Here is a 17562-nt window from a genome sequence, read left to right as displayed (position 1 = left end):
TTATTATATACAAAGAATAAACCAGTCTGTCTTTTTACAGCTCTAAAAGCAGCACAAAAGATCCTATTAAATGCCAAATAATTAATATGAAAAATCATGAATGTTTTGTAGCCATCCAATGTCACCGTGGCAACAGTAATATTGACATTTACCTCTTCATCTCCTACAATTACAGTTGTAAGGTGACAGACTTCCCACAGTTCTCTAGTGGAAGATTGTACGCTCCATTGTCACCAGAACATTAGGACTCTGCTGCAAAATGCTCATTTTAGAGCTATGTAAAGCTCCTGTTAGCGTTGTTATTGTGGGTAAAAGATAACTACACAAACTTCTGTCTTCTTTTACGAACTTCAGTGGACTTTAAAGTCACATTTGATGAAGGAAGTAATGACTGAATTTCCACTTTAGGGTGAATCACTCAGTCATGAATAAATGAAGGTAGATTTGATAGAAATCAAGTCACACAAATGGTGCTCCATCACTCTTACCTCCATATTCTGGAGCAAAAAAATGAAGATTCCTCTGCTCGTCGCGATGTTGCCTCCCTTTACTATGGACACTAGCGTCTGGAAACACTGGTTAGAGAAGACACAGATAGAACAGACAGATTAGATTAAACACATTGATAGAGAGATATCGTACCAATGAAGACATACCCACAACAAAATGATCTATGTCTTACCATTGACAAAAAGGCGATGCCACACTGTGGAAAGAAAATCAAGCATAATTGAGATATTTATTCTGTTAAGAAAAACTGCAGAGGTTAATTTGGTGAATCCAGACATCCACAGTCTCCACAATCCACAGCATGGGCGCTGGGTGTAGTAACATAAAAATCCCTGCTGGGAGCAGACCTGAGCCGATTTTGATGAGGCCGTTATGCTGAATGAAGATGGTGTCGCATGTCAGGTTGCCATGGATTATTGGTGGGTCACAGGAGTGCAGATAACTGCCAGCAAACAATAAAAGATCTAGTTAATGTGATGGCTCTAATGACAGAAATCGCTCACGATAAAATCCTGGGGAGGAAATCAGTCAGTACCTGAGGGCAGAGAGAATCTGGGTGCACCATCTCTTCCAGGCCTAAAATATAGCGTACAGAGCAACGTGAATCCCCTAAAGACACAAATTTGCTCCACTGATGGCATTTGGAAATTGACATTGCAGAGTAATACACTACAATACAATATTTCTCTCATATTCTCAGGAATATATGTGAAGAATATTGAATACAGCATTGTTAGAACACTTTTGCAATCTATAGCTTTGTGTTATTGAATGAAAAACAGCAGATGTAGAAAACAGAGGAGAAAATATGAGGTGCTGGATAAATAGCAAGCAGGTGACAAACCCACACCATTGCGGAGGTAAGATATATGTCTGAGCAGACTGAACCACCAGCGTGTCCTGTTACATCATCTCTAATCCCGTTGGGAATATGGATCTGAGTAGTGACTGGACTGCAGTACCCTGTGCCACCACCATGGGACAGACTGAAACATTACAGTGCAAGAACAGAGCAAAAACACTGACCTTCACATTCATAGTCTTGTGGTTCTTCTTAGTTTTCTTCAGAAATTGTTTGAGACTGCCTGATGACATGTACTCTGTGATGAATATAACCTGTGGGCCGCAAGTGGAGGAGGGAGAGCTGTTATCTCACAAGTGTAAAAGAAAAAAAAAAAAGAGGACAGAGAGAGAAAGAAAGGCCAGAGATGATGAAAACACTTACCCTTGCCTGGCTCTCCTTCATGTCCAGCCAGTACTTGTGGAACTTGACGATATTGGGATGTTCAACCTGCATCAGGTTCTCAAACATCTCTTTGATCTTCTCCTAAAAACACACACACACACACACACACACACACACACACACACACAGGTGGTTCACATCTTCACATCGACCAGAATATGATCAATAAAGCTTAAAGTATTAGTCCAATACTGTGTACGACCAGTAAATTGATCTGCAACAATTTAGAAAAGCAACACATTTTTCTATGTAAGAAAGTTCAAACTTGCCGTTTATTTTAGTCTGTTTGGTTAATTAACCTAAAACCTGTGGGAATTTGACTCTAATTCATGCAAGATAATCAAATTCAATATGCGAGCTTGTGATTTTTCCCATTTTTTGGACATTTTATACACCCAAGAGTGTAACAAAAAAATAATCAGCAGAACCGTCAATAAACACCTCCAACTCAAGGCCCAAGGTTCTGATAACATAACATGTATTTTGTGACTCTACATTTTAAAAAAAATAAATAAACTCATAGCACTACAGGAGAATCCCATTCCAACATTTACAGCTGCTACCAAGAAACCCATCACAGAAATCACTGCAGGCAAAACCTCCATCAATGAGCTGTGAAGAAAGCGGCCTTTATCTTATGAATAAGATATGAACAATGTGTAAAATACTGAAAAATAAATTGTAGTGTTGTGCTGTCCATGTCAACACACTCGTTTAGCTTGAAAATAACAATAAAAATACAAATCTGTAAATAATATGATCAATAGTTGCAGAGCTAATTACCAAATTGTAGTCACTATAAAAGCACAGTTTTGTTTAATAACAGTAAATATCTGTCTTGGCTGTAGGGAATAAGAGCCAAAGTACCTCCTGTGCTTTGAAGACCTTCTTGTCGGAGAAGAGCACCTCGTTCCACACCACCTCCACGCCCTCCTCTGTGTCCATGGCCAGAGAGGCGCTCTCCACACCTGGGACATTACCCTGGCTCACCTGCAGGGGGCAGATGGAAACACATATGAGACATTGACAGCACTGCTCAACAACATTAGGGTTAATGCAGATTCCTATTTGTGTCCGTCTGATGAACGAATGTCCAGTATTCATATTAGCGCCGTTTTTGGTGCTAAATGCTCCACTACGTTCACCGGCTGGTCGCTAACTTAGCCTGCTGTTTGGTGACGAATCCATGAGAGCTGTGAGAGTAAACCAAAACAGTGAAGTTGCAGGCCGGAAAACCAACCAGAGTTGGATGATAACTATTTGTTTGTTCGAGATTACAGCTAGACCCTTTTATACAGCCTTTTATATAGTTTTATGAGGTCATTTGATCAATTTCTAATATAAAAAATAATAATGGCAGCTTTAAGCAAAACATGGTCAGGTGCACATTGCTGATCTGCAGCTCAAACACCCGAACAATGATGATACAGAATAACTGAGCACTGCTAATGTAGCTCAGGTGTGCTGAAGTCAGCTGGTGTCCCCTGAAGACTCAGAGCTGATTGTGCCTGTAAACTCTGAACTGTAACAAAATAGCAGCAGAGCACCACTGAGCCGTCACCAAAACACTCCACTAAAAAAGCTGTTCTGAAATGAGCAGACGTGACCAATGCGGTTACTATAATATCTGCTAAAAGCTCCATTCACAGAGATCTGACAATGGCAGTTACACTAATAAGAAGGTTAGTCTGCTCCCTACAAGGCATAATTTCTATTTAAATGCCATCAAATTCAGTTTCCACCCTTTAACGCATGAGGCGGCACCAGCGTGGACAGATGGAAGATAATTCACTGTATTGAGGTTATGTTAAATGCTGCCAGCCCACATGAGGATAAACAGTAAAGAGGGGTGATAGGATGAGCAGTGTAAAGAGGGAAGAGATGGATTAACAGGAGACAGAGAGGGAGAAGTGAGGGGATTGTGGATGAGGGATTTGCAGAGATGAGACATGCAAGATGGAGGAGGTGGCGCTGGAGCTCTACGAACTATAGAGGGCAAAAAAAAAAAAAAAAGAAGCAGAGTGGAGTGAAGAAGCAGTGGATGGGTCTACAAAGTGACAGACGCAGACAGCTCCGGGCTCCATCCCTGCATGAGACGGCGTTTATGCAACAGAGCTAAAGACTGCTCAGCGCAGGATATTGCTGCCTCAGCTGAGTTGACCTGAAATAACCTCCTGCTACTTTTATGCAGCAGAGGTGGTGGTGCAGTGAGTAGGGAGACTGGATTCGCAGTCAAAGCCCATTGCTAATAAGTCTTAGCCACGATGCAAAACTCTTAATTCCTCCTAATCCTGCATCTGGTGAAATGATTGGAGTCATTCAGTCATTTCAATAGGTCATTCAATAGCTACCCCGGGATTTCTAAGATTTTGCGATGTCAGTATCATTATGAGGTTTGACTATGCAACAAGGAATCTTGGCCCTGACCTCTGACCTCTGACCTCTTTGAGATTTCCTGATGAGGATCGATAAAGTATCAGCTCTAGAATAATTGTTCTGGGTATTAATGGCCCAAACCTACAACTATGGTTCCCAAACGAAAGGCCGCTGAGTGGTGGGTCACAAGGAAATGATGCGATTCCATGAAAACGTGAATTATAGAACTTTATGGGCCATTTTCTGCTGTCATCAACTTGAACTCGGTCAGTGTTTGGTTTTCATAACAATGTATTAATCTTCAACTCAAGTAGGTCACCAGCACAAAAAGTAACCAGTCTCTCATCACCACATTTCAGCAATTAGTTGTATATACGCCGCTTTTTCCATGCAAACCCCTCCGGTTGGCCTCTGATGTTGGGAGATTTTATCATGTGCACACACAGCTGCAGAGGCTAAGGAAAGCAGCTGTCTTGTTAAATCAGACACAGAACTGCTGTCTCTCCTACATTGTCCATAACATGAACAGAGGTGTGCTCTTCTTGCTTGTGTTAAGTGGTGGGATGAGTTTTTTGGAGTTGAATGTATCCAAAAGTAAAGAATGAATTAAAAGTTTTAGACATATGAGACATTTAAGCATCATACATGTCTCGTACAGGCACTTGAGTCTATTGACATTAACTTTTATTTACTGGCTCAGGAACAGTCTTAACAGTGGTGTTCAAATATTAATGGTGTCACACAGAGGGACCTGAGTTCTTTTTCAGACCATCAAACCATCAGGAAATCAATGTGTATGTTAATTAAACTTTCCAGACCACATCTTCTTTCTCACTGCTGCCTTCAGGACGTCACTATCCTCTACCTGCCTGCAGAAGTAATCTGTAATTGTCCTTTATCCCTCCTGCTATATCCGTTTGCTCAATCCTTCACAAGTCTTTTATTCTTTAGTACGGCTTCACTTCTTTGTGTGTTTCTACATATTTCTATATACATACATAATCGTGTCAAACACATGGAAATGCTTGGAAAGCTGATTTCTTTTTAAATATTTCAAATGTGCATTGTTTAATCCATATTTGCTACCTTGCTTCTTTCCGTCCATGTATGACCCCATGCCAAGGTCTCAAACAAAAAAAGACAGGGATGACAAGTTGCTTGTAAAAATCCAAACCATAAAACAGCTCCTGACTAAAAGTCAAAGACAAAAACATGCAGTGGTTCAGTAAAGTAAATAAAAACAGTAGTAAAAGTTAATCCACCACATATTGCTTGCTGAAACCTGCTCTACAACAATTTCCTGTTGTTGAATTTAATCAAATTTCCTCCTCCTTGGTTCGCTCTGCTCTAAACTGCACTTGCATTCCCATCTTTCATTTAGAAAATAAGCAAGCACACCTGACACTCCTCACTCATCATCATTATCATCATCCTCATCATCATTGTGTTTTAAAATGTCAGCTGGGCGTCTGAGCGGAGAAGTGACGCACAGTTTGATGACGGGGTAGAGACTGAACGACTATTATTTGCGCCTCTCTCTCCACCTCTATTACAACGTATTACTGCTAAATGCTAACCATTGATATACACCACAGAGCTCCACTTGTCCCACGCTTCATGACATCATCATCTGACACTCTGTGATGAACGGAGTCAAAAACGTCTCTCTGTATCCGGCTCAACAGGGGGAGGTTTGTCAACCGAACCAAACATCTGAGGACAAACAGCAATCAGCGCGACCACAAAAAGCTGCTATAAATATGTAGATTTTATATGCTGACTTTTTAGATGCTTGCAGATATTTTCATGAGCTTCAAGTGGAGGAAATGTTCCACCAAATGTTCTTTGGCCAATGTGGTTTGTTTATTGCTCGAACTACAGTGCAGTGAAGCTGTGGAGCTCTCTGCAGGGTTTTCTTTACAGCCGCGGTAGGCAGCAGAGGAGACATGACATATAATCTCACTGCTCACAAGATGATAATCTGATTACTGGCATTATAGAGCTGGAACACAATGCTCTGACCGGCTGACAGCAGAGGGGATTCCTTCACTATAGCTATCAGGAAGGGATCATGCCAGTTTCCCTCTGGCGTCAGGGCCCGGCTGTTGTTTATTTTTACTAGATGTTGAGAAACACTCGGTCCCCAGTTCCAGCGTCTGAGTCCCAAGGGTGTAGCAGGGTCTGTTTCTTGGTTGTGGTAGCGTGAGACTCGTAAACAGCTCACTGATTGCTCGGCTGTGATTGGCTGCTGCGTGGGAGGTGGGTTTAGGGCGTGGAAAGGGATTTAGGGATCAAGTGTTCATGTCAAAACAACAGCAACTTTTATTCTGATGTTTGTTAACTCTACATCTGAACCGGGTAAAACTGGATCTTGAAGGCTGTCACACCAACCTCTCATTACCTAACCACATAATTTATTCCTGAGCATTTTCCACTCACATGATGGTTTTCTTGACATGATACTCTCGTTATTTTGATTTGTAAAGTAAAACTACTACTTCAGGTTTACAGTATGAACGAGTAAAAAAGTTCAAAACAGGGGAAGTAGACCTCAGGTAAAGCTGTTATGATACTGTAAAATCGTGGTGTGGTTTTGAATACCACTAGGGGCGGCACAAGTTACTCTTTAATGCTATAACAGCTAATTTCAGGACAGAAGTAGAAGTAAAGTTTGGTGTTTAAATGATTACTAACAGCTACAGGTAATGTGCACTTTAAACCCAAAATTAAGGGTATTTTATGCAGTATATTCTATAAAACAAGCAAGGTTAATCAACCAAATAACACTAATTGCCGTCTTTATTTTCTATCAGATTATCCAAAATTAAAAAGCACAGTTTGGGAAAAATGTGCTTTTTCTTGAGGTGGGAAAAACGTCCCCAGCCAGACTCGAACCAGGAACGTTGCACTTCATGGGCAGCACCCAAAATGCTCTTTTCATGTGATATTTCTCACATTATGTTAGAAGTTCAGGTGAGCAAAATGCACAGACATTTCTGCAACGGCACATTCATTTTATGGTTTATGGTTTATGGGCTTCCTGTTTCTGCTAATTTGTTTGCTTGTCTCGGGTCCATTAATGATCAGAGTGCACCTTGCTCTCTTGTACTGAAAACTGAAACTGAAAAAAATAGAATTAAAAGAGTAGAGAGAGTGTGAAAGATTTTGGTGTACAAACTATTTCTGAACTTATATGTCATATACTCTTGCCAGATACACAAGGGTAAACATTAAGCAGTCTAAAACAGCTGTTTAAGGAGCTGTTGATTCAGCCGTATGCTCTTTTTGGAAAGTGTAGTTTTGAATGCATTTTGCATTTGCAGTAACGTTTCCATTGCCCAGAACCAGAGTAGGATCTCTTACATTTGGCACAAACCAAGCCAATTATCTCAAAACGAGAAAAGGTGCCTGACAAGTCAGCCAGAGGGAGAACGGACAGGGGGAGGATTAGCAGAGACGTAGCAGGGAGGACTAAACTTCAGCAGCGCTGCTCTTTCAGTGTGATCCTCCCTGCAGTGGCATCTTATATGAAAGAGTGTCTTTGTCTGAGACTGTGTGTGGGTCCAAGCCTCACAGTGACAAAGAGCTTTGTCTCCTACACATCTCGCCTCATACCTCCACGATGAGCTGATACGCCGCACCACATTAATATTTAATAAGTAGATTCTGTACAGCAACCCAAGTAATCTCCATTTCGCTGTGCTAGATACTTGCTAGGTTTTCTGTACTGTATGTAAATGAGTGCAGACCTCTTTGTGCTTTCTCTCTCACAGATTTCACTGGCATCAAAGAGGAGCAGGATCAAAGAGTTGGAGTGAAATGTAGTGGAAAATGCAAGATTTGGAGAAAATCATTTCTAACTCCGCAACGTGGATGTGTGAGCAAGAGAAGAAGATGCACCTTTTATTAATTCAAGCATGCTGACAGAAACTGTCTCAGTTTGTAGTTTAGATGAGGTCTCTAGTACCTACTGATGAAGAAAAGCTTGTCAATTCAATGGTAAACTGCTATAGAAAATTTATCAATGACAATTAAAAATGTACTGAGTCAGTTTCTACTGAGTCAGTCACTTTCTAGGAAAAATCATCTACATTGGTTGGTTGAATTCAATACTACATACTGGATGTTACAACATCCTTCTTTATCATTATTTTACCTAAATTGACATACTTTTGACATTTCATAGACATAAATTTTAATTAACTTAAACCTGCAGTGTAGAAACTTTGTCGAGTCCTTCTGGCTGTGAGGGACACATCTGCACTGTTGTGACGCGTGCTTAGGATGTATGTCGATTTTTATCTATTTATCACGAGTTTCTTTTTTAACTGGAGCATCAAAAACTTTTCTTAGACCCTTTTTAGGTTTTCCTACCATGTCCCTAACTGCTGTAGCCTACTCCGTTGCTATAGTTGCTCTCCCAATCAACCAATCATTGCTGGTGGCCCTAAAGCACATCACTCCTGGCACGGACACCAGGTTTAGAACCTCTGATACAGTAGTAGTAGTAGTAGTAGTAGTATAAATGTAGTGGACTTTCATTTATACGTTCTGCGCTCCAGGGACGTCAATAGAGGGAATCAATAGATTAAAAAACAATGAAAAAATGGTTTTAGAGTCATACTATTCTCTAGGATAAAATGATTAAATGATTTATCAAATATTAAAAGCTGCCTTTAGATGCCAGCAGAACTGGGTCAGGTGCAAATTTACACAATCCCCTGTTATCATTTCTAGAATGCTCCTGATGAAGACTGCAGTTGAAAGCTCCAGAAACAGCCAGTAAGTAGAGGTTGAGTTTAATCTTCTTTGTCATGCTACAGTCTCCTAGGTTAAAGGGATAATAAACTGGTTTTGCACTGCACCTCCAAAAAGTTGGGGGACTCGCAAGAGACAGATTAAAAAGATCAAAATCAAAGCAACACAGCAACTCTGGATCCCGCATTTCCCATGATGCAGCCACATAGCCCTCCCTGCCTCCTAAATGCCCACTTGTCTCAAACTCCACGTTCACAGTTTGTACTGCAGGTCAAGCTGAGACAAGCTAGAGTTGACCTTCTGAGGACCTCCTCGATGTTTCACACTCTTCGTGCTCTTTCCTGTCTGGTCAACGTCGGGGCCTTGAGCCACTCACCGTCTGCTGACCTTCACCAGCTACACCAGCCTCTCTACAATCCGCCTCCACATCTCTCTCTTTCTGCTATCGCCACAGGATGTCACATGTGCAGCACACAATCAGGTCAGCGTCTCTGATAGAGTGTGTGTGTGTCTGCTCGGCGTGAAGTCTAATGTGATGCCACCGGCCGTGACAAGTCAAGCAGGGGACAGAAAATGTGCCGCTCTGCATTCCCCTTTAGATGACAGAGTTTTTTAATCAATTTCATCTTAACTTATCTAAAGCATTGCTCAGATTAATAGCCTCCATATACCACATTATCTAAATTAAACTGCTGCCGGAGCTCCACTTTCACTTTGACCTCTTCCAAAGGACGCACAAGGTCACACATCCTGATATCAGACAGATCAGCTCCCATCACGTCTCACTTATTCATTTTCTCATGGAGCAGTTAAAGCTCCCCACTAAGAGGAATGTGGGACAGCAAGGCGGGTTGTCAGAGCAGATGGATACAGCACAGAGAGCTGCAGCTAAACAAACGGAAACAGGACAAAACATAGTCAAAACAAAAGGCAGGGAAAGTTATTCAGCCTCTTTCATGAAGCTCCACTGATAACTCTAAATCAGAAAAGAAGAATTTTACCTCCTGCTGTGCTGTAAAAATATGACCCATTTTAATAAAAATAGGCTTCAAATTAAGTCCTGGTAACAACAAAACTCTTCAACAAAGACAGTCAGCCTTGACAAATTCCTACACTTTTGTTTCATGACGGGACATGATACAGATTGTGACGCCTTCACAAAAGATTAGAAAATGTTTCTGCAGATGTCTTTCAGATCCACCATTTGTTTTTGCACTTGTCTGTGTTTCAGTCTGTACCAAGGATACAAGATTACACCAGCCAGCAGCGCTGTCCTCGCTCCCATTGTCACAGTGACAAAGCTGCAGATTTATAAGGCCAGCGGGAGAGAGATGGCAAAACCACAACTGCATTCAAGGGCTAAGAAGCTGCTCTGACCGGGATGTGTTGAGCATAGGAAGTGTTGGGCAGCTTCGTGACATAGAGCTTTTACCCGTTAACAGCGTTTCCTCAGAAATGAGGCTTTCATCTCATGTCTTCCTGCAGGACAGAGTCAGGTAAAGGTGGGAACATACAATGCACATGTTGTGCTGCAAGTTAGAGATGTTAATCAGCAATCCTCGACTCTAGGGTTGGGTTCAAAATCCCTAAAAAAACCGTAATAATTTAGCTTTCAACTGTTTTCAGCAACAAGAAAGAACTAAAGAACTAAAACTCAAAGCTGACCTTCCATTAATGGTGCTAACAGCCTTTAGTTTTGAGATACTTTTCAGATACTAAAGCAATAATTGTCTTTAATGGTTTGAGGAATATAGACATTTATTATCCAATATTTCTAAACATCCTTTTCACACTGAAGTGGATCAAGCGCGTACATACATTTAATGACTGGAAGAAGATACAATATTTGTTAAGAGATTTGTTAGACTGAACTTAAATCTGAGTATTTTATCAACTTTGAAGTGGATCCAATTATTTTTACAATTAATTAATTTACTATTTTTTTACCCATTTACCCATCAAAAAGCAAAGATACTGAATATACGATGATACAAAACAGAGACAATCAGCAGATCCCCATATTTGACATGCTGGGAACAGCAAATTTGCTTCATAAATAATGTCAGTAATTAATCAGCTGCTAATAATTAGCTTTCTGTTGCTTGACTAATTGATTAATTTAATAATCATTTGCGCACTTATCAAAATCCAACTCTAATTGAGTCGGAGCACCACTCAGATGAATCAGTGCACTCTGCTGTGAACCCTCAGCATTAATTCATTCATGTAAAACCCCCGAACCTTCCTGGAGCCGTCGAGTCAGTGAGCCGAAAAGCCCCGCTGCCCTTTAAACACACACACCCGTCTACTTCAACCAATCAAACATTCCTGTGTTCAAGTGGAAAGAAACAGCACAAGGTCAGGGCCATTTTATCTGCAAAGCTACAGTGTGTGATTACTAATTTTCCTGCTCAACCTCTTCAGACAGAAAAGATAAGAACTGATATTTGTGACATTCACAGAAACCTTACTTTTCCTGCAGAAACTTACTAGCTGATGACAGTGTTTAAGTTTCACACATGAGTGAAATGCGTATGTCTGTTAATCTAAAGCATCATCTTGGCTCAGAGATACAACAATCAAGAAATAGCAAGAGAATTAACACCCTGCCTTATCACACCTCAGCACCCACCTGGCTCTGTGTTTGCCTCTCCTCTACAGCGAGAGCTTAAAACTGCATAAAGTAGTGAGATAAATCATTATCGGGCTCTGTTATCACTGCAGTGTTCTCTGTTCTGGCTTTTTCCCTTCAAAAGATTACTGGCAGTTGTTGTAACATTACAGTCAGTTATCATTTATCTGATGAGCGTTTGCTGATTTTACAGGACAAGTGTGAGAGAGAGAGGGGACGGCGTGCAGCAGAGGTCATACTCAATGTCACAACCACAACTGATGCGTCACAGATTAATAAATTAACCTTTTTCTGTTGGTGCAAAAGGTTCTGCACAAAGCAAAAAGGCAGTGTTTTGCATATGTCATGATGTATCGTTAAATCCTTAAATTTGTGTAGGGGCTGCTTGTTCTGATGAACATACAGTGAATTATCACCTGAATCTGCAGCTCCCCTCAATTTTAGAGCTTTAACAAGTTTCAGTCCATTGATTTTTTAGCAACTTCAGTGTTGTGGTTGACCCACATTGCTCTCACAGCGTTGATTTTCGGCCGCTGCAGGCAGCTGCTTTTACCAAAAAACCCACCGTACACAACCTGCTCAGCACCAAACAGCAGATAGACACAGTAAGACACTAGCTGGAAAACAAAGTGGAGTATTTAGCAGATAAAGAGCCAGATATTTCCCTAAGGAGGTGGTGGAGACCAAAAGCAGAGCTAAAAGAATGTGAATTACTTGATTGAGTGAATTGATTGAATGATGATGTTCATAATTGCTGGATGTGCAAATAAGCAACATATGCATTAGTTGTACTGTATATGTTGCACAATTGCACAACAATATTTTTATGAAAAAAAGCATAATGAAAACCACCAGCAATGAGTATCAGCCAACACTTCTCATGTCTACATGAACATCAACTCATTTAGTGGGGCAAACTTGAAAAATACAACCTAGTAAGTCGATTAAAAATCAGGTGGGAATTGTGTGAATCGTATTAAATATTTGTGCTTCATTTCACATCAGTGCTTAAACTAATAGGCATCATTTGACAAGACACTCACTTGTTGTAAAAATCAATTTTAGGCCTGAATAAAACATTCAATACATTCTGAGAAGAATATGTTTTATCCTACTGTGAGGCTTCTCTTCCTCCCTCTGGGGGAGTCCAGTGTTAACAAAGTCGACCCGTTGTGCATGTCATTTTTAATAAAGCAAACAGACCTCAAATTAAAAGTGGGTCCACTCTTGTTGGAATCCTACAGAGCGACAAGGCTTTGCAGCCGCCATGTAAGATTTAGCTTGTGCAAGGAGGAAAAGCTGCATGTAAAGCTTGTAGATTATCACACATCCTGAAGCATGTTGTAATTCTTCTTTTTGTAATGATTTTATTAGCTCTAATTATCTTTTGTTTAAAACCAAAGGAAAGCTGTTGGTGGGACAAACATTCTCAATAGCAGGCGTTGTGCTTAAAAGCATTTAGTCTACTGTCGTGGCTATTGCCACAGTGATGAATGAATCAGATATACTGAAACAAACCCTGACCCTCAAACTAAGATTTTATCTCTCCTGCAGCAGCAACAGCATGCAGGAAGATTCCTTCAGAACAGAATACTTACATAACCTTGCAGCGATTACCCTGATTCACTAATTGTACAGCTCCTGCAGACTTACAGATTCATGCTGAGTCACAATTGTAGAAAATCTGTATGAATCATCAACAGCCCTTCTATTCCCTTTTTACCCCCAGGGACTGGCTGATGATACGGCTGTTTACCATACTCACATTCACACTGATTTTTCAACACCTCTCTGCCACTGCCTTCAGGTTAAACTGCCTTTTTCTCCCTGACTGACATCTCACTTATGAACTTCAGAATGACGCCGCCTTTCCAGCGTCTGTTTTGAACAGGAAGATGCCTTTTTAAACCCTGGCCCGGTCCCAGTGTCCGGCCTTGCAGACTCACAGACTCTGACTCAAGTCCAGGATGGCTCTGGGTTTTCCCACGGTAAAAACAACAAGTTCTTAAGGGCTGTCTCACTGACTTATCTATGCATACTTTCCAAGTACTGCACTAAAAGTAATTTTGAGATGCCTAAATTTTCCATGTTCCATGCAGCTTTATACTCATTTCAGAGGCAAATATTATACTGTACTCCACTGTATTCATTTGACAGCTATAGCTACTGCTTACAAACAATTTTTCTGCATGACAAGTACTTTTCCAAGCATATTTTTCTACTAATACATCTGTACTTTTATGCATTCACTGATTTTGTTCAACATAAAGTTGCAGAGCAGAAAGATGCTAAAATGCTTGATAGTGCAGACTTTAATCTTACATAGTCATTTGATCCATTGTTCATATAAAAACTAAATATTGATTATAGCAGCTTTACTTCAGGACATTGTAGTGTGGCTACTTTTACTTAAATGAAGGATCTGAATACTTTTTTTGGATGAGGATGATAACGATGACAGAAAGTCCAAAAATCCTACAAAAACCTCGCTAATTTATATATAGAAAGATAAAAAGAAACACATTTTATGGGAATGTACACATTAAATTTAGCCTCATTCTTTGTTGGCAACAGAAATGTCTATTGGGAAAGTGCTGTTTCATTCCTTATCGTAAATTTGGAGCTCTGGCACTTAAATAAAGTTTGTGGGGTTTCAGCGCTTAGGTCTGTGGTGGACATTGGGAGTAGGCTGCTGAATCACTAAAGATTCAAAGCCCAAGCTTAGCCTCCTCAAACTCACTCGCACGTCCACAATTACGGCGGCGAAGGACAACTTTCAGAGAGAGGAGAAGGTTTCCAAAACAACGATGGAGTGTTTTGCAATTGGTCTTTTTTTTTTTTTGGTCCAGTTCTTGGAAAAGAAGCAGCGGTTCTAACTAGGCTGCTAAAAAAATGTGTGTGTTTGCCTCGGCCTGAAACTGGCCCCCTTCTTGTTTCTTTAAAAGCATGTGCTGATTGAGACTGTGTTGTTGGAGAAGCCTAACAAGGTCTGGCAGAGTCAGACCGAGTATTAAACTTCTCCATAAAGCAGGGTAATTTCTGCCCACTAGATTACCCAAATTCATGCCTGTAAAACCACACACACTACTTGCTTCACTGCTACTACAAACTCAGCGGAAGAGCAAGTTATATGAGCTCCACTGACCGCACCCCCCCCCCTTCTGCATCTCCAGTAGAGGTTACTGCAGTACAGCTTTCCAGCAAGCAAAAGAGGTGACTCGGGGTAAAACCTCAAAAGACTTGGCGCACAGTGCAAAGGCTTATTGAGTATTGGCCACAGTAGCCAGCAACAGTTACAAGCTTGATCTGGAGTGCTGTAGCGCCGTGCTCGAGCATGCTGGGACTGACATTAGCTTGAAACACTCCCATTACTGGCAGCAGGAGAAGGAAAACAACATTGTCAAGCAGAAGACAAGAAACCACTTAAGGGGGGTGTGAGATTGCAGTTTAGAAGATGTTTCTCTGTCACAGCTGTCATTGAGTTTACCTCAGGCTCAGTTAGTCAAGTAGCCGATATTGAGCTCGTTAAGAAGTCCTAATGTGGAGAAATAGATATGGCTAAAGGAAAGTAGATATGAATAAGATGACGGAGCAGAGAGCGCGGTGTTCATCGTGTGCCATTTAACTTCCAGGGGGATTAAGCTGAGTAGTGATAGTCAACCTGAGCTGGCTCTTCAGCACGTGGTCACACAAAAGCCAGCTGGCAGACATGCATGGAGATGGCGAGCTGCTTTTTTGTTTTGTTCCTGGTACGGTTACGTAACATTACAGACAATGCTCAATAGGAGTGTCTGTGAAAGCACCACGTGGGACTTGCATACCTGTCCACAAATTCTACATCCAGAGCTACAATGTGTGCTGCCGTCAGGGCTGCAGACAGGATTTTAAAAACACTGCAGTCGTACGTGGGCGTTCAGACAGAAAAGAACACAGCTTTATTGATGGCCGTTTCACTGGTTAGAGAGGCAAACCATTTTGGAGGTGGGACAAAGAATGGAAGTGTCACCTTCAGAGCCAGAAATAATGGCCACAAAATGACCGGCATGGAAAAGAGCAACATAGCTGTACAGGTTTTAAGTCGACACAGAAATAACAATCCCTACATGTGTTACTATTAAAGGCTATGGAAAAACAAGCCCTGGATGAAGAGGAAGACAATCTGAAAACAATGAAGATGAAAATTGCTTTTCAACCTAATCAGCACTCCACAAAGTTGTTCATATTTTAAGCCTAAAAATAGTCTAATTTACTACAAAGCCTACAAAAGACAGCATCTGCCTCCAAAAACCCACATTCTGACATTTGAAACAATAGCACAGTATATGAACTACATTTTAGCCTCCTTTATTCCTAGACAGACACATACAGGACATGACCTCTGTGTCCTCAGCGGCAGCTACAGCCCTGTTCATCACTGTGTAGTGAGGGCAGGGTGGGGGCTTTTATTCTTTGGCTCCATATTTAATAATTCATCAGGCATCCTCCTGATTGATGGTTGCTGGGATGCACCTCTAATTCAACAGTGGCTCCTGCATGAGAGTAACCTGCTTTACTTTCAGCCGCCTGAGCTGCATAAACAACACAGACACATTCAAATTCTGAATGCAAATTAGACAGCATCTGCCACGCGGGGACAACAGTAGATTTACGAGGGAGTGGAAGTCTGATTTCAGCTTGTGAAGCACAAAGTGTAGTTTCAGCTCATGTGGAGATGAGCTGTAGGTAAATGATGAGGCCTCGGGCAACAACGCCGTGCTAAACATTCATACAGCTTGGTGGTTTAGCTCATATTTGATTTGTATATTTTATGCAAGACTGTGTGTTTGAACTGCATCTTCATTTTCACAACCAGAGAGAAATGGTTTGCATTAATTGACAGATTACCACCCGAGCTGTGAGTGCAGAATTTTGATTTCCAGTGTTTAAAAAAGAGCTGAAGTCACTTGCTGCTGAAGTTCCCCACATATTTAATCCTTAAACATGAATCTGTGCAATGTTCCTCCACAAGGTCTACTGTCCCTAAGTCTCCTTTTATGTGCATATTTGACTTAAACACAAAGATAGTCGTATTTGGTTTCAAAGGTCAAGATATGAGCTGTTGGAATGAAACGACTCTTTGAAACCTGCACACACACAGGTTTTCATATCAGCTGGTCAACAGAGTGAGGAAAGCTGCCTTCAAAGCTGCAAAAGCATGCGTATATGAGACGTCAAGTAATATCCCTCCTTTATTGATAGTTAAAACAAAGAAGTCTTTACAGGGATAGTCGTGTTTATAGAGGCTTTACGCAACCTATTCTCTCCTGCCAGCAGCGGCTGCAGCACTCTGAAGGGCTTTGTATGTTTTGAGGGCTGATAGTCACACACATGTTCTCTGATCAAAGTCACATATAGTGCTGGTGCAGATGAGAGGAGGTGGAGGACCTTGGCCTTTGCCTTAAAAGCAGGGGGAGGGTGAATCTCTCACATTCAATAACAATAACAGCCGGACCATAACTGCACCTTTAATGTCTTTACAGTCACAGCACTCTGCACAACAAGCCTTTCAAATCAGCAGGCCTCAGACATTATGGGAACCAGTCAGACTGCTCCTAAGGCTATTATTATAGCCTTATGTGTGTGTGCATCAGAATCACAAGACTATATTAGCAAAGCTCTGCTCAGGGAAATCCCTTTGTGTAAGTTTCCACTGTTAAACATGATGCATCAGAGGGTGGGATATATTTTGATATGTTATTCAAGGGCACATACAGCAGAACTGATTTCCTGCCTTAACCATGTTTTCTCTCAAAAAAAATCAGGTTTATAGCGTGCGTGTAAATGTGGTGCATGGGTTGAAATCAAACTGTAAACCTGTGGCAACATCCTACTGGGATGTGGGAGGGATTCTTACAGCACAGCAGTAAGGGTGTATGCAAGGGTGGAGACTGAGGAGGAACAGAGTAGAGGCAAATATGGTAAAGGTGTTTTCCATTAGGTGACACAGGTAAAACAACTACCGTCACATCTAAGTTTCAGTACTGATTTCTGCATAGATACA

At 41.1% G+C, this 17562-nt stretch overlaps 1 protein-coding gene across 1 annotated transcript in view; it reads right to left on the bottom strand.

The window, feature by feature from the left end:
* nrbp2b (nuclear receptor binding protein 2b) overlaps positions 1-17562 on the bottom strand; it is a 33564-nt gene that overhangs the window by 5334 nt on the left and 10668 nt on the right. The window contains exons 2-8 of the mRNA XM_070852730.1: positions 2624-2746; positions 1736-1837; positions 1537-1626; positions 1046-1086; positions 858-952; positions 683-706; positions 489-575 (exon numbers count right to left, since the gene is read on the bottom strand). Coding sequence (XP_070708831.1) covers positions 489-575; positions 683-706; positions 858-952; positions 1046-1086; positions 1537-1626; positions 1736-1837; positions 2624-2746 — 562 coding nt within the window. The remainder of the gene's footprint in view (positions 1-488; positions 576-682; positions 707-857; positions 953-1045; positions 1087-1536; positions 1627-1735; positions 1838-2623; positions 2747-17562) is intronic.

This window comes from Pempheris klunzingeri, chromosome 21 (assembly GCF_042242105.1).
Source record: "Pempheris klunzingeri isolate RE-2024b chromosome 21, fPemKlu1.hap1, whole genome shotgun sequence".
Lineage (NCBI taxonomy): Eukaryota > Metazoa > Chordata > Actinopteri > Acropomatiformes > Pempheridae > Pempheris > Pempheris klunzingeri.
This window is presented reverse-complemented; position numbering and strand designations above follow the sequence as displayed.